Source organism: Erythrolamprus reginae, chromosome 1, assembly GCF_031021105.1.
Source record: "Erythrolamprus reginae isolate rEryReg1 chromosome 1, rEryReg1.hap1, whole genome shotgun sequence".
NCBI lineage: Eukaryota > Metazoa > Chordata > Lepidosauria > Squamata > Dipsadidae > Erythrolamprus > Erythrolamprus reginae.
Window position 1 is genome coordinate 415814565 of NC_091950.1, and position 27387 is coordinate 415841951.

General features: G+C 44.1%; 1 protein-coding gene across 1 annotated transcript in view; it reads left to right on the forward strand.

Annotated features, from left to right (window-relative positions):
- Positions 1–27387, forward strand: part of ACACA (acetyl-CoA carboxylase alpha) — a 312028-nt gene that overhangs the window by 220598 nt on the left and 64043 nt on the right. Inside the window, 1 exon segment of the mRNA XM_070735330.1 lies at positions 24273–24416. Within this exon segment, the coding sequence (XP_070591431.1) occupies positions 24273–24416 (144 nt within the window).

A 27387-nucleotide genomic window follows, 5' to 3' on the forward strand; every position in this document is an offset into this window, starting at 1 on the left:
ATACACTATTTTTGGCTATGAACAGTATAACAAACCTTCCCTTAACACTTTAAATCCCTAAATTGCAATTTTCCATTCCCTTAGCAACCATTCAGATTATTACCATGTTTATTTATTAAAGTTTATTAAAAAAAATATTTATTAAAGGCAGACAAAAGTTTGGCAATGACACATGACATCATCGGGCAGGAAAAACTGTGGTATAGGGAAAAAACCCGCAAAGTATTTTTTAATTAATATTTTTGAAAAACCGTGGTATAGACTTTTCGCGAAGTTCGAACCCGCAAAAATCGAGGGAACACTGTAATGGAAATTCTGTTCTAAATGGGGTAGGAAGTTGAGGGCTATCTGTATTGCCAGCCAGGGCTGGGTTAAATTAGGGGAATTAGCTCAAATGGTAGAGCGCTCGCTTAGCATGCGAGAGGTAGCGAGAACGATGCCCGCATTAAAATAAGGGGTGTGCATAAGGGCACCAGCGTGCCTTCTGTCCCCTGTCCTAATGTTTCTCTCTTACTAGTATCATGTATATAAACATTGTTATAGAACAGAGTAGAATAGAATTCTTTATTGGCCAAGTGTGATTGAACACACCAGGAATTTGTCTTTGGTGCAGATGGTCTCAGTGTACATAAAAGAAAAAGATACATTTGTCAAGAATAATGAGATACAACACTTAATGATTGTCATATGGTACAAATAAGCCATCAGGAAACCATCAATATTGATCTAAATATTGGATACAAGCAACAAGTTACAGTCATAGAAACATAGAAACATAGAAGATTGATGGCAGAAAAAGACCTCATGGTCCATCTAGTCTGCCCTTATACTATTTCCTGTATTTTATCTTAGGATGGATATATGTTTATCCCAGGCATGTTTAAATTTAGTTACTGTGGATTTATCTACCACGTCTGCTGGAAGTTTGTTCCAAGGATCTACTACTCTTTCAGTAAAATAATATTTTCTCATGTTGCTTTTGATCTTTTCCCCAACTAACTTCAGATTGTGTCCCCTTGTTCTTGTGTTCACTTTCCTATTAAAAACACTTCCCTCCTGGACCTTATTTAACCCTTTAACATATTTAAATGTTTCGATCATGTCCCCCCTTTTCCTTCTGTCCTCCAGACTATACAGATTGAGGTCTTTCCTGATACGTTTTATGCTTCCACCATTCTTGTAGCCCGTCTTTGGACCCGTTCAATTTTGTCAATATCTTTTTGTAGGTCATAAGTGGGAGGAGATGGGTGATAGGGATGATGAGAAAAAAACTAGTAGTAATAGTAGTAGTGCAGACTTAGTAAATAGTTTGACAGTGTTCTATTCTATTCTGTTCTGTTCTATAGCTTTGTATAGTACCAATACATACATACATACATACATACATACATACATACATACATACATACATACATACATACATACACATAAATGGACCAGAACTACACAGCATGAGAAATGGGACTAGTATGTGGATAGTACTCTATGGTAGTACCATAGAGTTCTGGCTATGGCAGGAACATAGATTTCCAGCCAGGGCAGGTACTACCCTAGAATGGATGTTTGGTAGGCCAGATATAGCCTCCACATTCAAGGCTTTCAGGTTGAAACTCTAAAGCAGGGATATGCAAATTTGGAAACTTGAAGACATGCACAGACTTCAACTCCCAGAATTCCTCAGCCAGAATGACAAGAAAACAACAATGGCCATGTTTGATAACACCGTCAGCCAGGAAAAAGAATGATGTGGGTTGAGGTACAGGTAGTCCTTGACTTACAACGGTTTGTGACCGTACTAAGTTGCAACGGCACTGAAAAAAATGTGACTTCTGACCGTTCTTCATATTTATTATTATAATTATAATTATATTTATTATTATATAAAATATTTATTAATATTTACTTATTTATTTATTTATTTATTGGATTTGTATGTCGCCCCTCTCCATAGACTCGGGGCGGCTAACAACAATGATAAAAACAACATGCAACAATCCAATCCAATACTAAAATAACTAAAAAAACACTTATTATAAAAACCAAACATACATACAGAGATACCATGCGTAAATTGTAAAGGCCTAGGGGGAAAGAATATCTCAGTTCCTCCATGCCTGGCGGCAGAGGTGGGTTTTAAGAAGTTTACGAAAGGCAAGGAGGGTGGGGGCAATTCTAATCTCTGGGGGGAGATGGTTCCAAAGGGCCGGGGCCGCCACAGAGGAGGCTCTTCCCCTGGGTCCCGCCAAACGATATTGTTTAGTTGACGGGACCCGGAGAAGGCCCACTCTGTGGGACCTAACTGGTCGCTGGGATTCGTGCAGCAGAAGGCGGTCCCTGAGATAATAATAATAGTAATAATAATAATAATAATAATAATAATAATAATAATAATATTTGTATGCTGCCCTTCTCCGAAGACTGTGGACATATTTAATGACTGTCCCAGCATCCCTTTTTTCACGTGATCAAAGTTCAGGTGCTCGGCAAACGATTCGTATTTAGGAGGGTTGCACTGTCCCGTGTGTGTGTGTGTGTGTGTGTGTGTGTGTGTCACACAATCCCCTTTTGTGACCTTCTGACAAACCAAAGTCAACAGGGAAGCCAGATTCACTTCACAACTGAGTTACTAACTTAACAAGTGGAGTGATCCACTTAACGACCGCGGCAAGAAAGGTCGTGAATTGGAGCAAAACTCCCTTAACAACAGTCTCAATTGGGAACAGAAATTTTAGACTGAATTGTGGTCGTAAGTCGAGGACTACCCGTATAAGTTTGGAAGGAAGGGAGACAAACTCGCCCCCCCCAAAAAGGGAGAATTTAAACAAGCCTTAAACAAGGTCTAAGTATTGCCCACAAGATCATATGCTGCAACGTCCTGCCTGTCGGCGACTACTTCAGCTTCAGCCACAACAACACAAGAGCACACAACAGATTTAAACTTAATATTAACCGCTCCAAACTTGACTGTACAAAATATGACTTCAGTAACTGAGTTGTCGAAGCGTGGAACTCATTACCGGACTCCATAGTGTCATCCCCAAACCCCCAACACTTTACCCTTAGATTATCCACGGTTGACCTATCCAGATTCCTAAGAGGTCAGTAAGGGGCGAGTACAAGTGCACTAGAGTGCCTTCCGTCCCCTGTCCTATTGCTTTCCTATATCTCCTATACCTTTCTTCTATTCCTATATCTCTTCTTCTATTCTTTCATTGATATGTTCTATTACTATACCTTCTTTTCTATTATTTCTTAGATATAGTTTACTATGAGTATCTCCTCTATAAGCTTCATCATGTATTTTATTATGTGTGTATATATATATACCCACTAAAACCCACATTGTGTATTGGACAAAATAAATAAATAAATAAATAAATAAATAAATAAATAAATAAATAAATAAATAAATAAATAAATAAATAAATAACAGGCTTGATTTGGATCACTGGCAATCTGCTGGAGAACAGAAGCAACTTGTGATCCTCATTATTTGCTTCTCCACCTGATATCAAAGCTGCAGAGTCATTATAGTCAATTCCTGGTGAGATTCCGATAATGACCAGAAGGCTCTAATTGGAGTGATCACATGCTCCATAATTCACCCTCCGTATCACATCCACCCATACGGATGTGAACTCAAGTATGGATGGATGACTTCATTTATTTATCGACTCTTTACCTCCGTCAAATATTTCGGTCCTCCAGCCTCTTAACCCACGTAGAAAATACTAAGAAAAAAAGATATTCACAGTAATAATAGCCCTCAAATACCCCATCGAACCCCAAACAAAAAACAAACAAAACCCCATTTAAAGAATACAGTGATCCCCCGATTATCGCGAGGGTTCCGTTCCAAGACCCCTCGCAATAATCGATATCTCGCGATGTAGCGGCGCGGAAGTAAAAACACCATCTGCGCATGCGTGCCCCTTTTTCCATGGCCGCACATGCGCAGATGGTGGAGTTTGCGTGTGGGCGGTGGGGAAGACCCCTTCGGCCGCCCAACAGCTGATCTGCTCCGCAGCGCGTCAGCAGCGAGGAGCCGAAGATGGGGTTTCCCCCGTTGCCCAGGCAACGGGGAAACCCCATCTTCGGCTCCTCGCTGCTGCCACGCTGCGGAGCAGATCAGCTGTTGGGTGCCGCCCAGGCAAAGGGGAAACTCCAAGATCGCTTGCCGCTTGCCCGTTCGCCCGCCCGGCCTGCTGCTCGCTTGCCGCTCGCTTGCCGCTCGCTTTCAGCGCGTCAGCAGCGAGGAGCCGAAGATGGGGTTTCCCCGCCGCCCAGGCAAAGGGGAAACACCAAGACCGCTTGCCGCTTGCCCGTTCGCCCCGCCCGCCCGGCTGCTCGCTTGCCGCTCGCTTGCAGCGCGGCAGCAGCGAGGAGCCGAAGATGGGGTTTCCCCGTTGCCCAGGCAACGGGGAAACCCCATCTTCGGCTCCTCGCTGCTGCCGCGCTGCCGAGCAGATCAGCTGGTGGGCGGCTGAAGGAACCTTCCCTGGGTGCCGCCCGCCACTCGAGAGCAAGAGGGGGAGAGATAGAGAAAGAGAGAGAAGGAAAGAAAGAGATGAGAGAGGGAGGAAGAGAGTGTGAGCGAGGAAGAAGCAAGATAGAGAAAGAGAGAGAGAAAGAAAGATGAGAAAGGAAGGGAGTGACGTCATCGGGTGGAAAAATCGCGATATAGCGATTCGCAATGATCGGGATCGCGAAACTCGGGGGATCACTGTAAACCTGAACTGATAATTTTGCAAAAGGAGAAGGGAATGGCAGAGGATGGTTAGATAGTGTCATCAAAACAATGAGCATATATTTGGAGGTAAACTCCAGGAGACAATGGAGGACAAAGGGGGGGGCATGCTGTGCTGTGATCCATGGCGTCACAAACAGTCGGTCATGACTGAGCAACCGAAGAACAATAACAAACTTTTAATTCAATAGTGCCTGTCATGCTCCGAAGATAGAGTGAAAGAGTGTAGGTGACAGTTATCATTTGCCAATATTGCTTTGCAGGACCACCACATGTGGTAGTATGTTCCTGAATTGCATTTACACTTCCAGCATTCTGGTGATGGGGATGGCTAAATTTCCCCTCTCCCCCCCCCCCCATGGAACTAGTACCTAGGTGCCCAATAAGTTGGGTGCTACTCAGTGAAGGGCTACAATTTTTTTTTACTACCACACCGTGGGCATGGTTTATTTTGTGGGCCATGTGACCAGGTGGGTGTGGATTGAAGATCATGTGACTGGGTGGCTTAAAGGTCATGTGAATGGCTTAAAGGTTGGCCAACTTGACATCACTCATGTCAAGGGTTTGGGTTAGGGTTAGGGTGCCTGGCCTCTCCTCGCCTCAAAGAGATACAATTTCCCTCTCTATTTACTATTACGGAATATCCAAAATATACTCTTTAATTCTATGTATATATGCCATATGTGCACATACATATTACACACAGGCACACGAAAATATACATTATCTACCATATAAACTGTATGTGTGTATACACACATACACGCACGCACAACTATTCTAAAATTATACACATTCAACCTCATTTACTGCAATGGGAAGAACATACCCAGAGCCCAGAAGGGAAAAAAAGGGGGAAAAAATCTAAATTTTTCTACTGGTTCTGTGTACCTGACCAAACTTTTTCTACTGGTTCTGGGTACCGGACCGGACCTGTAGCAGCCCATCACTGGCGCTACTGACCTTCTAGGGCAGGGGTCTCCAACCTTGGCAACTTGAAGACTTGTGGACTTCAACTCCCAGAATTCCTCAGCCAGCTTTGCTCCCAGAATTTCCTCCCAGGGTTCTGGGAGTTGAAGTCCACAAGTCTTCAAGTTGCCAAGGTTGGAGACCCCTGTTCTAAAGTCTTAGTAGCACTTTAAGGCAGAGCCTTAAAAAGGACCCCATCCACCAGCTTGGGCTGGAAACTGAAAAGAAGGGATGGGTGCGAGAAAATAAGGACCCGGGGTGGTGCAGCAGGTAGAGTGCTGTACTGCAGGCCACTGAAGCTGACTGTAGATCTGTAGGTCAGCGGTTCAAATCTCATCAATGGCTCAAGGTTGACTCAGCCTTCCATCCTTCCGAGGTGGGTAAAATGATTGTGGGGGCAATAGGTTGGCTCTGTTAAAAAGTGCTATTGCTAATATGTTGTAAGCCACCCTGAGTCTAAGGAGAAGGCATAAAAATTGAAGAAAGAAAGAAGAAATGCTTGGCTGCATAGCTAGAGGTATAACAAGCAGGAAGAGGGAGATTATGATCCGCTATATAGAGCGCTGGTGAGACCACATTTGGAATAATACTGTGTTCAGTTCTGGAGACCTCACCTACAAAAAGATATTGACAAAATTGAACGGGTCCAAAGACGGGCTACAAGAATGGTGGAAGGTCTTAAGCATAAAACGTATCAGGAAAGACTTAATGAACTCAATCTGTATAGTCTGGAGGACAGAAGGAAAAGGGGGAACATGATCGAAACATTTAAATATGTTAAAGGGTTAAATAAGGTCTAGGAGGGAAGTGTTTTTAATAGGAAAGTGAACACAAGAACAAGGGGACACAATCTGAAGTTAGTTGGGGGAAAGATCAAAAGCAACATGAGAAAATATTATTTTGCTGAAAGAGTAGTAGATCCTTGGAACAAACTTCCAGCAGACGTGGTAGATAAATCCACAGTAACTGAATTTAAACATGCCTGGGATAAACATATATCCATCCTAAGATAAAATACAGAAAACAGTATAAGGGCAGACTAGATGGACCATGAGGTCTTTTTCCTGCCGTCAGATTTCTATGTTTCTATGTTTCTAAGAAAGAAAGAAAGAAAGAAAGAAGGAAGGAAGGAAGGAAAGAAAGAAAGAAAGAAGAAGGAAGGAAGGAAAGAAAGAAAGGAAGAAAGAAAGAAAGGAAAGAAAGAAAGAAAGAAGGAAGGAATGAAGGAAAGTAAGAAAGAAAGAAAGGAAAGAAAGAAGGAAGGAATGAAGGAAAGAAAGAAAGAAAGAAAGAAAGAAAGGACCTTATGTCTGAAACAGAATTTCGTATTGATGCAGCTTCTTCCCAATTGCAGTGCAGAAACCTGGGTGAAGTTTTCCACCTGCATCTTTGCCCAAGGAACACAGTGGCAACCTAGAAACTGCCAAGAGAGAAGGACTTTGTGGTAGGGGTTTGTGGTACAACCACATCTCTCTGTAGGTTGCACGGAGAGATTTCTGCCTGCCCTTTGTCTTCGCTATTTGCGGAGCGTGTAGGGGAAGCTTGGCGTGTCGTTTCCTCCTCCCCCCTCCCTCCCGCTTCTTCTTCTGTATACAATTGTTTGTGTGTGTGTCTGTGTCTGTGTGTGCACACGCATTCACTGCTTCCCACTCGTTGACCCTCCTCCCTCTTCACCATCCTCGTCCCCCCCCCCTCTGAAAATTGAAATAATGATAATGCCATGTCTCCCCACTGCATCAAAGTATCAGCCCATCAAAAACCAGGAGGCATGAAATGCAAATGGTACGGGGATGGCAAATGGATGGTGCATGATCCCTCTGACGCCAAATGAATTTTAAAAGATGACGATGTATACACGGAGGGGGGGGGGGAGGATAGAGGAGGAGGAGGAGGAAGAAGAAGGAGACAGGCTTTGAAATAACCAGGCTATGTCTGTCTTTCTTTCTCTGGGCCTCCCATCCTGTCTCCCTTTCTTTCTGTCTGTCTGTGTCTGTCTTTCTTTCTGTCTCTCTCTACTCTCTCTCCTCTCTCTCTCTCTCTCTCTGTGTGTGTGTGTGTGTTTCTCCCTCTCTGTCTTCTCTTTTTCTCTCCCTCTGTCTGTCTGTTTCTCTTTCTCTGGGCCTCCCTCTCTCTGTGTCTCCCTTTCTGTTTCTCTTTCTCTCTGTGTCTATCTTTCTGTCTGTCTGTCTTTCTCTCTGTCCTTCCCTCTCTCTCTCTCTCTCTCTGTCTTTGTCTCTCTCACCCCCTTCCTCTGTCTTCACTCTTTCTGTCTCTTTCTCTGGGCCTCTCCCCCTCTCTCTGCCTCCCTTTTTATCTCTTTGTGTATGTCTTTCTGTCTGTCTGTCTCTCTTTCTGTTTCTATCATATTCTCTCCCCCCCCCTTCTCTGTCTTCTCTCTTTCTGTCCCTCTGTCTGTCTGTCTTTCTCTGGGCCTCTTTCTCCCTTTCTCTCTCTCTGTCTGTCTGTCTTCCTGTCTGTCTTTCTGCCTGACTGTGTGACTCTTTCTTTCTTTCTTTCTTTCTTTCTTTCTTTCTTTCTGCCTTCCTCCCTCCATCCCTCCCCCTCTCTTTTTCTCTGTGTCCCTCTTTCTCTCTGTGTCCCTCTCTCTCTCTCTCTCTGTGTGTCTTTGTCTCTCTCACCCCTTCCTCTGTCTTCTCTCTTTCTGTCTCTTTCTCTGGGCCTCTCCCCCTCTCTCTGCCTCCCTTTTTATCTCTTTGTGTATGTCTTTCTGTCTGTCTGTCTCTCTTTCTGTTTCTATCATATCTCTCCCCCCCCTTCTCTGTCTTCTCTCTTTCTGTCCCTCTGTCTGTCTTTCTCTGGGCCTCTTTCTTCCTTTCTCTCTCTCTGTCTGTCTGTCTTCCTGTCTGTCTTTCTGCCTGACTGTGTGACTCTTTCTTTCTTTCTTTCTTTCTTTCTTTCTTTCTTTCTTTCTTTCTTTCTTTCTGCCTTCCACCCTCCATCCCTCCCCCCTCTCTTTCTCTCTGTGTCCCTCTTTCTCTCTGTGTCCCTCTCTCTCTGTGTGTGTGTCCCTCTCTCTCTCTCTTTCTCTCTGTCTTTCTTTCTTTCTCTCTCATTCTATCTCTCTCTCTCTTTCTCTCTGTCTGTCTGTCTTCCTCTCTGTCTGTCTTTCTTTCTCTCTCTCTCTCTCTCTCATTCTATCTCTCTCTCTTTCTCTCTGTCTCTCTCTCTCTCTCTCTGTGTCTCTCAGTGTTTTTTTCCCTTGCTGTTCACTCCTGACAATATTTTTTCACACTTCACTGAGCATCCATTCTGCCTCTTTCCACCTCCCTCCCCCTCTTTTTCCCCCTCCCTCTCCTCCGTCTCTCTCTCTCTCTCTCTTGCCTACCTCTCGTTCATGTTTCGGGTCGCGTCACTGCAGCTCCGGTGGATATAATAAGATAGAAAGTATGAGGCTGTTATTTGCATAGAAATAGCATGGAGCCCCAGGCAGAATTCGCAGGGCGGGAGAAGAGAAGGACACAGGGATCATTTGTCTAAAATTTTAATCTAAACTTTTGCTGAGCCCTTTTGTATTGTTTTCCCACCTTCCTTCCTTCCTCCTTTCTATCCAAATGCAAACGGCAAACTCCCACACTAGGCACATCCACACACAAGCTGTTTGTTTTAACACAGTGCAGCCTGGGATAAGATCGATTATTCTTATTATTTTATTATTATTATTATTTATTGGATTTCTATGCCGCCCCTCTCCACAGGACTCCGATCCCTTCATGCCATAGGTATTGTCAGAATTCAGTAACATGTAGATGATAGTTTGCCTTCTTTTCATTCCAAACGAGTTACGAAGCCATATACAGTGATCCCCCGGGTATTGCGATCCCGATCATTGCGAAACGGCTATATGGCGATTTTTCAACCCGGAAGTCAAAACACCATCTGCGCATGCGTGCCCTTTTTTTCTATGGCCACGCATGCGTAAATGGCGCCGGCAGATCAGCTGCTGGGCGGCTTCCCTGGGTCTTCCCCCTCTTGCTGGTGGGAGGGCGAGCGGCGGGCATCAGTGAGGAGTTTCCCCACCGCCCACGCAAACTCCTCGCTGCTGCCGCGCCCCGCCGCTTGTCTTGTCCGCCGCCTGCCTGCCCGCGCGCCCTTCGCCCGCCCCACGCCGTTCGCTCGCGCAGCCGCTTCCCAGCTGAGTCCTGAAGCGAATTGGCTTCAGGACTCAGCTGGGAAGCGGCGCGAGGCGAGCGGCCGTGGGCGGGCGAAGGGCGGGCGAGCGGCAGCGAGGAGTTTGCGTGGGCGGTGGGGTAACCCCAGCGCCGCTTCCCAGCTGAGTCCCCTTCCCAGGAACCCCAATCTTCGGCTCCTCGCTAGCGCTGTGGAAGTAAAAACACCATCTGCGCATGCGCAGATGGTGTTTTTACTCCGCAGCGCTACTTCGCGAAAACCCGATCATTGCTAGGGGTCCTGGAACGGAACCCTCGCAATGATCGGGGGATCACTGTATAAGTGGAAGTGCCTGAGAATGCCTGGGTTTTTTATTATCTTTTTTCCTTCCTCTTTCACAAACATTAGTTTGATGTACACATTAACCTGACTTCATATTTTGAACGCTTCTGCGCCGCGCTTGGCAGTTCAAACTTAACAAGGTGTCGATTAAAAGACATATGTGTTCAGAAATGTATATTTCAATGGAAAATGTCATGCGGATGTTTTGAAAATAACACTAATTTATATTATTATGGTCCTTTAAGACGGTCTTGGCTTCGGGTCCTTTGAATCAAAATGATAGGGTTAGAATGGACCTTTGAGGTCCTCTAGTCCAGTGTTTCCCAACCTTGGCAACTTGAAGATATCTGGACTTCAACTCCCAGAATTCTCCAGCCAGCGAATGCTGGCTGGGAATTCTGGGAGTTGAAGTCCAGATATCTTCAAATTGCCAAGGTTGGGAAACACTGCTCTAGTCCAACCTCATGCCCAGGCAAGAATCTTCCTATTACTTCAGGATCTTCTTACTATCCTCTCTAGCCATCCTTTGAAATCCTCCAATGATGGAACATGACTTCAAGAGGCTGGCTGCTTAGAAACATAGAAGATTGATGGCAGAAAAAGACCTCATGGTCCATCTAGTCTGCCCTTGTACTGTTTCCTGTATTTTATTTTGGGATGGATATATGTTTATCCAGGCATGTTTAAATTCAGTGACTGTGGATTGACCAACCACGCCTGCTGGAAGTTTGTTCCGAGGATCTACTACTCTTTCAGTAAAATAATATTTTCTCACATTGCCTTCCGATCTTTCCCCCAACTAACTTCAGATGATAATTTATTAGATTTGTATGCCGCCCCTCTCCGATGACTCAGGGCTGCTCACAACAATAATAAAAACAATATTCCAGCAAAAACAAATCTAATATTAAAAAGCACATAAATCCTATCACATTTAAAAAAGCAAACAACATATACATACCCAAACATAAATATAAAAAAGCCTGGGGGAAAGGTGTCTCAACTCCCCCATGCCTGGCGTATAGATGGGTCTTGAGTAATTTACGAAAGGACAAGGAGTGTGGGGGCAGTTCTAATCTCCGGGGGAGTTGATTCCAGAGGGCCGGGGCTGCCACAGAGAAGGCTCTTCCCTGGGGCCCGCCAAACGACATTGTTTGGTTGACGGATCCGGAGAAGGCCAACTCTGTGGGACCTTATCGGTCGCTGGGATTCATGCGGTAGCAGGCGGTTCCAGAGGTACTCTGGTCCAATGACATGCAGGGCTTTAAAGGTCATAACCAACACTTTGAATTGTGACCGGAACTGATCGGCAGCCAATGCAGGCCACGGAGTGTTGCAGAAACGTGGGCGAATCTAGGAAGCCCCACGATGGCTCTCGCGGTCGCGTTCTGCACAATCTGAAGTTTCCGAACACTTTTCAAAGGTAGCCCCATGTAGAGAGCGTTACAGTAATCGAGCCTCGAGGTGATGAGGGCATGAGCGACTGTGAGCAGTGACTCCCTGTCCAAATAGGGCCGCAACTGGTGCACCAGGCAGACCTGGGCAAACGCCCCCCTCGCCACAGCTGTGGGTCGAGGAGGACGCCCAAGTTGTGTAGTTCTCCCCCCCCCAGGGTAATGGACAGACAGATGGAATTGTCCTTGGGAGGCAAGACCCACAGCCACTCCATCTTGTCTGGATTGAGTTTGAGTTTGTTGACACCCATCCAGGCCCCAATAGCCTCCAGGCACCGGCACATCACTTCCACTGCTGAATATGAATATGAATACAGCTCTCTTTTTCTCTTCATCACAATAAAACAGTGCCTAAATCTATAATATCCCTGTCTTTGAATCATCAGCCAAAGCAGGGGTCCCCAAACTTGGCAACTTTAAGACTTATGGACTTCAACTCTCAGAAATTCTCCAGCCAGCTTTGAGAGTTGAAGTCCACAAGTCTTAAAGTTTCCAAGTTTGAAGACCTCCGAGCCGAAGGGTTTCCTTTCTGGCTCTTGAACCCATGGTTCTGGTCAGCCCTGTGTCTGATGGGGATCAGGAAGCCTCCCCTCTTGTCATGACGAATGAGATCAAAATCATAAGACGAGAAACTGAATCTGCCAGGGCCGTCCTTACCATGCAAAACTCCATTGTTGTAATTATTAATGCATCGTATGAATCTTTTCTGGAGTGGCTCAGCACGACGATTACCGTGGATATGAACAGATGCAACACCTGAAGAACGCTAATTAAAAAGGATGAAAAGGAAACCGGACTGGTGCTTGGCTGGAATAAGTTTCCCTCCCTAGCCTTTCTGTGAAGCTTCTCAAGTTTATTTTGAAGGAGGGAGAGAAGGACGGGTTGGGTTGTTGTTGTTGTACATACTCTTGATCAGTTGGAGGATGATGAAGATATTGAGGACTTGGATTCAGATAGTGTTTATGAAGTAGCGGGGGGGGCCGGGGTTACAGGTAGTAGAACAGGTGGGAGGCCAGCCACAGGATGGAGCTATGAGTTCAGGATCTAGCGAGGAAGAATCAGACGCTCGCTGGGTTAATCCTAAATTCAGAAGGATTCAGAAACGTAGAGAGCAAAGGTCTGGAAGAAGATATTAAGGAGAGGAATGGGTTAAATATTGTAGTGAGGTATTTGGCATGTCAGGTGGCTAGTGGAGAAGAAGGGTGAAGTTTCAATGTTGCTGAAAAGAAATATGGAGGTGTTTTCGCCATGCTAAAGTAAGCCAAGTATTTTGTATTGTATTTAGCCAGTGCTGCTGTCTTTTTTAAAGCTATGTAGTTAGGAAATAAATCTTGTCTAAGTGAAGCAGGAAAAGGAATGTGAGAAATGCGGCTAAGAGAGAGATAACGGACCGAGTGATGTCTGGAATGTGTTGACAATACAGGAGAGCAGAGAAATAAACGGAGTTGTTTTATTCATGAAATGATGCATTTAATGAGAGTTATTTATAATTACTAAACTTCTACCAGAAACCAGAAGAGTTGTGAGGGGACAATGACAGCTGCTGTAATCTTCAGACATTCAGGATACCGGTAGTCCTCGACTTAACAACAGCTCCCAGGACAATGATGGCAAACCTATGGCATGGGTGTCACAGGCATCCAACATCTTCTTAAAACTTTCCATTGTTGGAGCAATCACAACTTCTGGAGGCAAGTTGTTGCACCAATTAATTGTTCTAACTGTCAGGAAATTTATCCTTAGTTCTAAGTTGCTTTTCTCCTTGATTAGTTTCCACCCATTGCTTCTTGTTCTACCCTCAGGTACATTGAAGTACAGCTTGACTCCCTCTTCTTTATGGCAAGTCCTAAAATATTGAAACACTGCCATCATGTTACTCCTAGTCCTCGGACAGTGATGGCGAACCTTTTTTTCCTCGAGTGCCGAAAGAGCATGCGGGCGTGCTATCGCACATGTGTGAGTGCCCACACCTATAATTCAATGCCCGGGGAGGGCAAAAACGGCTCGCATGCCAGCAGATATGGCTACGCGTGCCACCTGTGGCACCCTTGCCATAGGTTCACAATCCTTGTCCTAGATTAGAACTGCCCCCACCCTCCTTGCCTTTCGTAAGTTACTAAAGACCCACCTATGTCGCCAGGCATAGGGGAACTGACATACCCCCCAGGCTTTTTGAGTTTATGCATGGTATGATTGTGTTGTATGGTTCCAATGTTGGTTTTGGAATGTTTTAAATAGTCTGCGGAGAGGGGCGGCATACAAGTCTAAGAAATTAAATCAAATTAAATTTTGCAACCTTCAAGAATGGTGAAAGGTCTTAAGCATAAAACGTATCAGGAAAGACTTCATGAACTCAATCTGTATAGTCTGGAGGACTGAAGGAAAAGGGGGGGACATGATTGAAACATTTAAATATGTCAAAGGGTTAAATAAGGTTCAGGAGGGAAGTGTTTTTAATAGGAAAGTGAACACAAGAACAAGGGGACACAATCTGAAGTTAGTTGGGGGAAAGATCAAAAGCAACATGAGAAAATATTATTTGACTGAAAGAGTAGTAGATCCTTGGAACAAACTTCCACTAGACGTGGTAGATAAATCCACAGTAACTGAATTTAAACATGCCTGGGATAAACATATATCCATCCTAAGATAAAATACAGAAAATAGTATAAGGGCAGACTAGATGGACCATGAGGTCTTTTTGTGCCGTCAGTCTTCTATGTTTCTATGTTTCTAAGTTTCTATGCTTCTATGTTTCTATGTTTCAGACAGGCAAAGTCAATAAGGAAGCCAGATTCACTTAGCAGCCATGTGACTAACTTAAAACAAGTGGCCACCATGTAGGCCAAACCATTTTAATGTGCACATCTGGAAGGCCTACCTCCAGTTGTGTGCATGAGTTGGCTCCATTTGTGCCCAGGGGGAATGGATTGCAGCTGAAATATTGGCAGGGGCTTTTGTGCTGCTTTCTGCTGAAAATATATATGTGTGCTTTCTTAACAATGCTTTTTTTGTTGTTCTTTCTTTTAAGAAAGCAATTTTGGCTGAGTCAGAGAGGCCGTTGATCAGCCAGCATAGGACAGGCATTGCTTGTTCTACCGACATTGCGAAATAGAAGCATCTTTGCTTCAGCATTAAAACACACTCTTGATTCCAGAATTTTTTGCTTTTTTTCTACTAACCTTCAGATGTTCCTCGTAAGATAACTCTGATTGTCATTTTTTGTGCGCACACTGGTCCACATTAAAAATGAAATTATGATTATGATTTATTAGACTTGTATGCCGCTCTTCTCCGGAGACTCGGGGCGGCTCACAACAGTGATAAAAACAGTACATGATGACAAATCTAATAATTAAAATCTAAAAATAACGATAATACATTTAAAAGTCTAAAAACAAGGAACCCCAATATATAAAAACATACATAGAATCCTATCATACACAAATACTACATAGGCAGGGGGAGATGTCTCAGTTCCCCCACACTTGACGACAGAGGTGGGTTTTGAGGAGTTTACGAAAGGCAAGGAGGGTGGGGGCAATTCTGATCTCTGGCGGGAGTTGGTTCCAGAGGGCCGGGGCCGCCACAGGGAAGGCTCTTCCCCCGGATCCCGCCAAATGACATTGTTTAGTCGACGGGACCTGGAGAAGGCCAACTCTGTGGGACCTAACCGGTCGCTGGGATTCGTGCGGCAGATGGCGGTCCCGGAGATATTCTGGTCCGATGCCATGAAGGGCTTTATAGGTCATAACCAACACTTTGAATTGAGACCGGAAACTGATCGGCAATCAATGCAGACTGCGGAGTGTTGGTGTGACATGGGCATACCTTGGGAAGCCCATGATTGCTCTCGCAGCTGCATTCTGCACGATCTGAAGTTTCCGAACACTTTTCAGAGGTAGCCCTATGTAGAGAGCATTAAAGCAGTCGAGCCTCGAGGTGATGAGGGCATGAGTGACTTGTTTGAATATCAGGCTTCCAGAAATTTTCTAGGATTTTTTTAAATTTGTCTTAGTGTAGAATGCTCACAGTTTTCCCAATGAAACCATGGTTTAGCCTGTTGTAAAATTAAAAGTGATTTCATCAGCTTTTTTCCTTCCGGAATTACAATCAATGGATGCTTCTGATCACACTAACCAACATTTCACAGAAGCCATTCCTTATTGCAGTATTTCTGAAATAGTGGGGCGGGCTCCCCTGTGGGGTGGTGAGGAGCGATGCCAGGGGGGGGCGCATGACCCCAGGGAACTTGCTTTTTTTTGACTCAGGGAGTAGGGTTTTTTTGCACAGAACAATAGCACACAGCACAGAGCAGGAGATGTGAAGTGCATATAACAAACGCTTAAATGACACCATGGGGAAATGTTTAACAGGGATGAAAAGAAAGGAGGAGGGAGACTGAAATAATGAGACAAATGTAAGTCTCCTGAAAGCTAAGATGGGGAAATATGACGAAGCATATGTAGTGCTTGGCTTCACTGTGACTATGGTGGGAGACGAGGAAAGACCGGTATTATTATTATTATTTTTATGTCAATACAACACAGCAAACGAGATCACTATGCTGGATTTCATATTTCATCACCAGTCGGGCGCTTCCCAAGCACCTAGGACTGCGTGATGTAGCGGCGAATTATGTTTGCCGATTCCAGTAAAGCGGCCTTTTGCAATTGACAGATGGAGATTTTGTCAATTCCAATGGTTTTCAAATGTCCACTGAAATCCTTTGGCACTGCGCCCAGCATGCCAAGTACCACTGGGACCACTTTCACTGGCTTATGCCAGAGTCAACATTTATTATTATTGTTGTTGTTGTTGTTATTATTATTATTATTATTATTATTATTATTAATTAGATTTGTATGCCGCCCCTCTCCGAAGACTCTTTATTATGTGATTGTGATCACGCTATATAAAGTACGGGTGAGACCCCATTTGGAATACTGTGTTCAGTTCTGGAGACCTCACCTACAAAAAGATATTGATAAAATTGAACGGGTCCAAAGACGGGCTACAAAAATGGTGGAAGGTCTTAAGCATAAAACTTATCAGGAAAGGCTTAATGAACTCCATCTGTAGAGTCTGGAGGACAGAAGGAAAAGGGGGGACATGATCAAAACATTTAAATATGTTAAAGGGTTAAATAAGGTTCAACAGGGAAGTGTTTTTAATAGGAAAATGAACACAAGAACAAGGGGGAAAGATCAGAAGCAACATGAGAAAATATTATTTTACTGAAAGAGTAGTAGATCCTTGGAACAAACTTCCAGCAGACATGGTTGGTAAATCCACAGTAACTGAATTTAAACATGCCTGGGATAAACATAGATCCATCCTAAGATAAAATACAGGAAATAGTATAAGGGCAGACTAGATGGACCTTGAGGTCTTTTTCTGCCGTCAGACTTCTATGTTTCTATGTCAAAAACTGTTGGCAGCGGACTGCATGTATCCAAATAAATTAAGGCGTCACTTAAACACATTACACCCCAATCACGCTGATGAGCCGCTTGGGTTTTTTCAACAAAAGTGTGCTGAATATTGCAATCCTCCCGGTGGAGAATGGGGGGGGGGGGGCGCAAAATGTTTATTTCTTCCTAGGGGGGCTTAACATAAAATAATTGAGAAACACTGCCTTATTGAAATGTTTCGCTCACCGGGATGGTGGTGGGGAAACAGATTTGCAAACAGCTCTTCAAATATATCATGCAATAGTCTACCATTGGGTTAGTTGGGGGAAAGATCAAAAGCAACGTGAGAAAATATTATTTCACTGAAAGAGTAGTAGATCCTTGGAACAAACTTCCAGCAGACGTGGTTGGTAAATCCACAGTAACTGAATTTAAACATGCCTGGGATAAACATATATCCATTGTAAGATAAAATACAGGAAATAGTATAAGGGCAGACTAGATGGACCATGAGGTCTTTTTCTGCCGTCAGACTTCTATGTTTCTATGTTTCTACCCTGAATTTCTTGTGAACTAGAATGATGAAGGAATTTTATTTATTTCTCCAACTTTAAATCAAGACAGAGTAGAACTTTCCATTCTTGGGCTTGGAGTGCGATGAGAGAGATTGGAGGGCAAGTGGGGGGAAACGAGTCCTTTATACTTTTAAAACTTTTGGGAAAGAAATGACAGGGGTATAATTCCATTTCCCAGGTGCCTGGGGTTTTAATGTGGAGATACGGAAGGACTGTGTACATTTAGTGCCCTTACATCTTCTAAATAAAAGATCGCAGCGCTGATAGCAGGAGCAGAGCAGAGTTTAACAATCTGTAAGCATCAGACCAAGCCTGTGCGTTCCTAACTCAATAAGTTTCCCTTGTTGAATACTTACAAATCAAAAAGCACAGAAGCAGCCCAGGTGTTCCTGCATTATCCCAAAGGTGCTGCTTCAAAGGGCAACTAGATTTTGTTTTTTATCTTGAAGACGTTTCACTATTCGTTGAAGACGCTCCGAATTGGATCAGTTGTAAGGGCTAACCTTCTACAAATTGCTATAATATGAAAGCAAAACGAAGCCCCTAATGCCTCTGGATATCTTTATTACAAATGGGTGGGTATGGTGATGCTCTGTGCCACGTTTCTCCAAACATTGTTGGACTCCAGTTCCCATTAGCTGCATCAAGCATGGCCTTGTGATAATAAAAAGGGGTGGCCCACAGCTCCTAGCTAGATGGTCTATATCTGGTCTTATTGGAAACCATCCATAAGGCTGTTAGAAAATTACAGAAGCACATTTTATTGGGCAGAAAGGAATGTAGCTTGCAACTGAAGCTAATTGAAATTCATCTGTGAATTATTAAACTTTATTTAATCCTTCCTTCCTTCCTTCCATCCCTTTCTTTTCTCTTCCTCTGTTTTCTCCTCTCCCTCTTTTCCTCCCTCCCTCCCTCCTTCCTTCCCTCCCTCCTTCCTTCCTCCCCCCTCCCTCCCTCCTTCCCTTCCCTCCTCCTTTTTCTCTTCCTCTGTTTTCTTCCTCCCTCCTTCTCCTCGCCCTCTTTTCCTCCCTCCTTCGCTCCCTCCCTTTTCTCTTCCTGTTTTCTCTTCTTCTTTTCCTCCCTCCCTTCCTTCCTTCCTCCCTCCCTCCCTTCCTTCCTTCTCTTCTCTGTTTCTCTGCCTCCTTTCCTCCTTCCCTCCCTCCTTTTTCTCTTCCTCTGTTTTCTCCTCTCCCTCTTTTCCTTCCTCCCTCCCTCCCTTCCTTCCTTCCTCCCTCCCTTTCTTTTCTCTTCCTCTGTTTTCTCCTCTCCCTCTTTTCCCCTCCCTCCCTCCCTCCCTCCTTCCTTCCCTCCCTCCTTCCCTCCCTCCTTCTCCTCTCCCTCTTTTCCTCCCTCCTTCGCTCCCTCCCTTTTCTCTTCCTGTTTTCTCTTCTCCTTCTTTTCCTCCCTTCCTTCCTCCCTCCGTTCCTTCCTTCCTTCCTTCTCTTCCTCTGTTCTCTCCCTCCTTTCCTCCTTCCCTCCCTCCCTTTTCTCTTCCTCTGTTTTCTCCTCTCCCTCTTTTCCTTCCTCTCTCCCTTCCTTCCTTCCTCCCTCCCTTCCTTCCTTCTCTTCCTCTGTTCTCTCCCTCCTTTCCTCCTTCCCTTCCCTCCCTCCTTCCCTCCCTCCTTTTTCTCTTCCTCTGTTTTCTCCTCTCCCTCCTTTCCTTCTTCCCTTCCCTCTCTCCTTCCCTCCCTCCTTTTTCTCTTCCTCTGTTTTCTCCTCTCCCTCTTTTCCTTCCTTCCTCCCTTCCTTCCTTCCTCTCTTCCTCTGTTTTCTTCTCTCCCTCTTTTCCTTCCTCCCTTCCACTGAGCCGCTAGACTAATTAGAATAACTTTGTCACTTTGAAGGTACACTAATCATCATACATTGAAATGAAATTTTGTTGCATGCAGCTCTCAAAATGTCACCACCTCCAAAATACAATACATAAACAAACAAACAAATAAATATATATGCATATACCCACATATATTACACGAGAAACACACAGCTAACTAAATGCAGGTAAATGCTATCTAAATGCAAGTACCCAAATATGCCTGCAAACTGCCTGTCAGAGATGACACCTATGGGTGTGTGGGTCCCAGGGAAATTGGGCCACATACAGTCGTGCCAACCTTGCAAGGGAGAATGCACACAGCAAAGAGAGAAGACTTTGTTTGTTGTTGTTGCTGTTGTTGTTTTTTATTATTTTTTCCTTGAAGAGCAGGTTAGAAGAAGTTTAGAACAGAACAGAAAGAAGCAGTTATCATTTGGGAAGAGGATTTATTTTATTTCATTTTATTTTATTTCATTTCATTTCATTTCATTTCATTTTATTTTATTTTATTTTATTTTATTTTATTTTATTTTATTTTATTTTAAATGCTACTGTGGTTTCCATCACCCGCCAACAGATCCGGGAGCTGCAGGAAGCAAAAGGGAGCTGTTATTGCAGGCGCCACTTAGTGAGAAGGCTGCAGAGACCCTCCAGTTTACTGCTGCTGACAAGCAGCGAAAGTGGTCTAATATATATACTGTCTGCAGCTGCCCTTTAAATTCTGTTTCGGAGTTCAAGACAAATAGGCCCTCCCCACCTCCACCCCGGAGCATCAGCAACGCTTGAAAGGGAAGCATCGTTGAGCGGCTGCCATATTTACTTGTCTCTGTGTTTTGATAGCGGAAGGCAGCAGCCCGGATTCAGGCTGAGTTGTGGGAAGACAGCCTGCCGATGCTGATGAAGAGCCCCGTAGGGAAGGATGGCATCCCATAAACCAGGGGTGTCAAACTCAAGTCCCACGGGATGGATCCAGACCGCGGGGTGCTTAGATCTGGCCCATGGAGCCACCTTGAAACCGCGAAGGACCGGCCCGTGGTTCCTCTGCCAGTGAAAACGGGGCCCTCCTAACCTCTGTTTTCAGCTGCAATGGCCTCCTGCAACCCTTTAGCGGTGTAAAACAGATTGGGAGGGCAGTGTGCGTTTTATTTATTTATTTTATTTATTTTATTTATTTTATTTATTTTATTTATTTTATTTATTTTATTTATTTTATTTATTTTATTTATTTTATTTATTTTATTTATTTTATTTATTTTATTTATTTTATTTTATTTATTTTATTTATTTTATTTATTTTATTTATTTTATTTATTTTATTTATTTTATTTATTTTATTTATTTTATTTATTTTATTTATTTTATTTATTTTATTTATTTTATTTATTTTATTTATTTTATTTATTTTATTTATTTTATTTATTTTATTTATTTTATTTATTTTATTTATTTTATTTATTTTATTTATTTTATTTATTTTATTTATTTTATTTATTTTATTTATTTTATTTATTTTATTTATTTTATTTATTTTATTTATTTTATTTATTTTATTTATTTTATTTATTTTATTTATTTTTGTTTTGTTTTGTTTTGTTTTGTTTTATTTTGTTTATTTTGTTTAGTTTATTTTGTTTATTTTGTTTATTTTATTTTATTTTATTTTATTTTTTGATTGATTGATTGGACATGTATGCCGCCCCTCTCTGAGGACTCAGGGTGGCTCACAACATATAAAAAACCCCCAATATACAATGAAACATCTTTCACATCTGAAAGATGTTTCATTGTATACAGTATTGGTTTTTTGATATGTTGTGAGCTGCCCCGAGTCCTCGGAGGGGGCAGCATACAAGTCCAATAAATAAATAAAATAAATCTAAATAAATAAAATAATCTAAAAACCATTCTAAATAATCTAAAACACACACACACACACACACAGAGGTCACATGACCACATTTTGGGCACTCATCAGTTGGTCCACACTTACCGCCATTTGCAACATCCGGTGATCACATGACACCCCCCCCAATTAACAAAGTTATTCTCTGGAAACCAGCATTTGCTTCAGTTTTCTGGCCAAAAATGCCCTTTGTGGACAGTGGGTTGCTTAACAAGCACTGCAAAAAAAGATTGTAAAATTAGGTGCAGTTGAATGCTGACCCACTTAACAACCGGTGCGACTTACAACCATAATTCTGGGCTCAATTATGGTCATAAGCGGCCATTTTGTGAGTGTGACCCAAACCTTGCTCTCCAAATTCCAATGACGGTGTTGGCCAAAATAAAAAATAAAAAATCGAAAACAAAACCCAAATTCTCCTGTTTTAGCTGAACGCGGTCGGGGGGGGGGGGGCTGCCAACACCCCCAGAGCAAGTTTCAGTGGCCATTTTAGGAAGAAGAAACGTAAAGATGGCTTGACATTTTCTGGTCTGTTTTTGTTTTGAAGAGCATGCGGTTGTGGTGGGGGGTTTTTTTCTCTCCCCTTTTTCTTTGTTCTTGTTTTATTTATCCCCCCCTCCTTCCTTCCCCTGTTGTTGATAAAATCTAAATGAAAACAGGTATATAATGCCCGCTGCCTGTTCGAAAGACTCGAGCCATAAAAATAACAAATGGCGTGTATTTGCTCGAATGTCAAAGTTATGAGTTTATTTTGTAATGATGTGCTCCTGCTTTCATGAGGTAAACTGGCCGTGGCAGAGGTGTTATTAGTAATATGGACCCAGCAGAGCAGAAACCCGAGTGACCGAGAGATCAGTGTATCAGTCAGGGAGAGGGCAAATGGGAAGAGACAGCGGGGAGAATGAGAAAGGCGGCGGCGGCGCCTGGCGCTCGGCGGAGATTAGGAGACGGGCCCCTGCGCGCAGGAGGCTGCTGGTCAGCGGCGCCTGCTTGGAAGCGCCATCCGAGGAAACCTCAGAAAGGGGGTCGGCCGTGTGGGCTTCCCTGGTGGGATATTTCCTCCCCCCACTTTCCTTTTGGGCCAAGGTGGGTTTCAGCCAGGTGCTCTCCGACGGTTCTTTGCTTCCGAAGAATAGATGGGATGCTCTCTCTTGTGCTTGGCTGTACAATGAGGATTTGTGTCAGTGCAAAATGCAAAAGTTGGGAACCTGAGACTTGCCTTCCTTTTCCCTCCCCATCTCCCTTCTCCCTTCCCCTCCCCTTCCACCTCATCCCCTCCTCCTCCTCTTCCACTAACCTCCCCTCGTCTTCTTCCACTTTCCTCTCTTTCCTTCCCCTTCTCTTCACTTTCCCCCCTCTCCTTCCATCTTATTCCCTCCTCTTTGTCCAATAGCCTCCCCTTGTCTTTGTCCACTTCCCTCCCCTCCCCTCTACTTCCCTCCCCTCCTCTTCTTCCACCTTTCTTTCCTTTCACTTTCCTCTCTTCTCCTTCCCTCCCCTCCTGTCTTTTTTCATTCCTCTGCTTTCCTTTCCTTCCACTTTCCTCTCTTTCCCTCCCCTCCCCTCCATCTTATCCCCTCCTCTTCTTCCATGAACCTTCCCTTGTCTTCGTCCTCTTCCCTTCCCTTTCACTTTCCTCTCTTCCCCTTCCCCTTCCTTCCTGTCCTTTTTCTTTCCTCCGCTTTCCTTCCTTCCACTTTCCTCTCTTTCCCTTTCCCTTCCCTTCCTCCCCTCCATCTTATCCCCTCCTCTTTTCCCACTAACCTTCCCTTATCTTCGTCCCCTTCCCTTCCTTCCCCTCCCCTCCTTCCCCTTTCCTTTCCTTTCACTTTCCTCTCTTCCCCTTCCTTTCCTTCCCTCCCTTCCTGTCCTTTTTCCTTCCTCCACTTTCCTTTCCTTCCACTTTCCTCTCTTCCCCTTCCCCTCCCCTTCCTCCCCTCCATCTTATCCCCTCCTCTTTTCCCACTAACCTTCCCTTCTCTTCTTCCCCTTCCCTTCCCTTTCACTTTCCTCTCTTTCCCTCCCCTCCCCTCCATCTTATCCCCTCCTCTTCTTCCATGAACCTTCCCTTGTCTTCGTCCTCTTTCCTCCCTTCCCCTCCCCTCCCCTCCCGTCCTCTTCTTCCACTTTCCTTTCCTTCCACTTTCCTCTCTTTCCCTTCCCCTTCCTTTTATTTCCTCCCCTCCTCCTCCATCTTATCCCCTCCTCTTTTCCCACCAACCTTCCCTTGTCTTCGTCCTCTTCCCTTCCCTTTCACTTTCCTCTCTTCCCCTTCCCCTTCCTTCCTGTCCTTTTTCTTTCCTCCGCTTTCCTTCCTTCCACTTTCCTCTCTTTCCCTTTCCCTTCCCTTCCTCCCCTCCATCTTATCCCCTCCTCTTTTCCCACTAACCTTCCCTTATCTTCGTCCCCTTCCCTTCCCTTCCTTCCCCTCCCCTCCTTCCCCTTTCCTTTCCTTTCACTTTCCTCTCTTCCCCTTCCTTTCCTTCCCTCCCTTTCTGTCCTTTTTCCTTCCTCCACTTTCCTTTCCTTCCACTTTCCTCTCTTCCCCTTCCCCTCCCCTTCCTCCCCTCCATCTTATCCCCTCCTCTTTTCCCACTAACCTTCCCTTCTCTTCTTCCCCTTCCCTTCCCTTTCACTTTCCTCTCTTCCCCTCCCTCCCCTCCTGTCCTTTTTCCTTTCCCTTTTCCTGGACTGGTGGCATACAAACACTGTCATAAAAGAATTTCATTGCATACAGTAGTCTGGTCTTTTTTTTCTTTACGTATATATTTTTCTAATGCATACTGTATTAGCCACTTCATTGGCTTTCTAAAAATAGAAAGAACAATTTTTTTTTTTTTAAAAAGCATTTTGAACCTCATTGGGTGCTTTAAAAAAAATCCTGTAATGTGTTGTTGTTTTTTCCTTGTCCTTTCTTTGCACAGGTTCTGGGGAGAGAGGTGTACACGTCGAATAACCAGCTGGGTGGTATCCAGATCATGCATAACAATGGAGTGACCCACAGCACTGTGTGTGATGATTTTGAAGGCGTCTACACCATTCTGCAGTGGCTCTCATACATGCCAAAGGTAGACTTTCCTGCCCTTGTTTGTTTCTTTATTTAAACAAATTATTTGGACCGGGGGTCACTGATCACAGTCACTCATGCCCTCATGAGGCTCGACTACTGTAACGCTCTCTACATGGGGCTACCTTTGAGAAGTGTTTGGAAACTTCAGATCATGCAGAATGCAGCTGCGAGAGCAATCATGGGCTTCCCAAATATGCCCATGTTACACCAACACTCCGCAGTCTGCATTGGTTGCCGATCAGTTTCCGGTCACAATTCAAAGTGTTGGTTATGACCTATAAAGCCCTTCATGGCACCGGACCAGATTATCTCGGGGACCGCCTTCTGCTGCACGAATCCCAGCGACCAGTTAGGTCCCACAGTGAGTCTTCTCTGAGTCCCGTCAACTAAACAGTGTCGCTTGGCGGGACCCAGGGGAAGAGCCTTCTCTGTGGCGGCCCCGGCCCTCTGGAACCAACTCACCCCAGAGATTAGAATTGCCCCCACCCTCCTTGCCTTTCGTAAGCTGCTTAAAACCCACCTCTGCCGCCAGGCATGGGGGAATTGAGATACCCTTTCCCCCTAGGCCTTTACAATTTTATGCATGGTATGTCTGTATGTATGATTGGTTTTTATAATAATGGGATTTTAACTGTTTTTAGTATTGGATTGTTATTATATGCTGTTTTATTACTGTTGTTAGCCGCCCCGAGTCTGCGGAGAGGGGCGGCATACAAAGCCAATAAATAAATAAATAAACAATTTATATGTCGCAGAGAGTGGAGGGAGGTTTCTCCCAGTTCAGACAAGTAGTAATTTGGCGGCCTAGGTCAATAGAACTGTAAGTGATCCAGGTCTGCCATGCCTACGAACCAGTGAAGGATGCAAAATTTTTTTACTACCACGCTGTGGCCGTGTGGTAGTAAAAATATTTGCAGCCCTTCACTGGTTTGGAGGCATGGCAGGCCTGGGTCACTGAAAGTTCTATTGACCTAGGCCGCCAAATTACTACTAGTCTGAACTGGGAGAAACCCCCCTTATTTTGTGGGTGTGGCTTGCCAGACAGGTGGGAGTGGCTTGGCAATCATGTGACCGGGGGTGGTTTAAAGGTCATGTGACTGGCTTAAAGATGGCCAACTTGACGTCACTCATGTCAAGAGTTTGGGTTAGGGTGCCTGGCCTCTCCTCACCTCAAAGAGATACAATTTCTCTCTCTATTTACTGTTACTGAACATCCAAAATATACTATTTAATTCTATGTATATATGCCATATGCGTACATACGTATTACACACAGGCACACAAAAATAGACATTATCTACTACAGTGTTTTTCAACCAGTGTGCCGCGGCACACTAGTGTGCCATGAGACATGGTCAGGTGTGCCGCGAAGCTCAGAGAGAGAAAGAAAACGAGAGAGAGAGAGAAAGAAAGAGCAAGAGAGAGAGAAAGCAAGCGAGAGAGAGAGAGATAAATAAAGCAAGAGAGAGAGAAAGCAAGAGAGGGCAAAAGAAAGAATGAGAGAGAGAAAGAAAGAAAGAGAACAAGAGAGAAAGAAAGAAACAGAGAGAGAGAGAAAGAGAGGGAGGGAAGGTGGGAGATAGAAAGACATAGAGGGAGGTAGGGAGGGAGAGAGAAAGAGCAAAAAAGAGGAAGGAAGGAAGAGAGAAAGAAAGGGAAGGAGAGAGAGAAAAAAAAGAGAAAGAGGGAGGGAGGGAGAGAGAAATAGAGCGAAAGGGAGGAAGAGAGAGAGAGAGAAATTTTTTTTGTCCAAACTTTTTTTAGCCGCCCCCCCATCCCCACTCTATGTGCCCTATATGGTTTTGTAAATGTAAAAAATGTGCCGCGGCCGAAAAAAGGTTGAAAATCACTGATCTACTATATAAACTGTATTGGATGTACACACACAAGCGCATGCACAGCTCTTCTAAAATTATACACATTCAACCTCATTTACTGTGATAGGAAAAACATACCCAGAGCGCAGAGCTTCCCCATCCTCCCAAAATAACCCTGGTATTCAGAGATACACAAGTACAGTGGTGCCTCTACTTAAGAACTTAATTCGTTCCGTGACCAGGTTCTTAAGTAGAAAAGTTTGTAAGTAGAAGCAATTTTTCCCATAGGAATCAATGTAAAAGCAAATAATGTGTGCAAACCCATTAGGAAAGAAATAAAAGGTTGGGATTTGGGTGGGAGGAGGAGGAGGAAGAAGAGGAGGTGGACAGTCGCTGCCCAGAGCGAAGGGAGTGTTTTTTTCCTCTGGGTGCTGGCAGAGGTTTATTCCCTCTCCAAATGCCCAGAGAAAGGGAAATGTTTTGTTTGCTCTGGACTGCCAAAGCCTCCTTAAGGATCAATGAAAGGCTGCTCTGGCAGCCCAGGAAAGCCCAAGATGGCTGGAATTAAAGAAGGAATGGCAGGAAACTGGCCGGGCCTTCGTGCTGCTCTCAAATTTCCTGGGATATTTTTCTGGGCTCGGGTTCTTAAGTAGAAAATGATTCTTAAGAAGAGACAAAAAAAATCTTGAACATCCAGTTCTTATCTAGAAAAGTTCTTAAGTAGAGGCGTTCTTAAGTAGAGGTACCACTGTAATCCTCAACTTACAATCACAATTGAGTCCAAAATTGCTGTTGCTGAGCGAGACAGTTGTCAAATGAGCTTTGCCCCATTTTACGACCTTTCTTGCCACCGTTGTTAAGTGAATCACAGCCTTTGTTAAATTCGTACCACGGTTGTTGAGTGAATCTGGCTTCCCCATTGACTTTGCTGTCAGAAGGTCGCAAAAGGGGATGACGTGACACATACACACACCTTGGACGCTGCAGCTGTCATAAATACAGGTAGTCCTTGACTTGCGACCACTATTAGGTCCAACATTTCTGCTGTCAAATGAGACATTCATTAAGTGAGTTTTGACTCATTTTGTGACCATATCACTTGCTACAGTGGTTCAGCTGATAAATTCGTAATCCGTTTGTTGAGTGAATCTG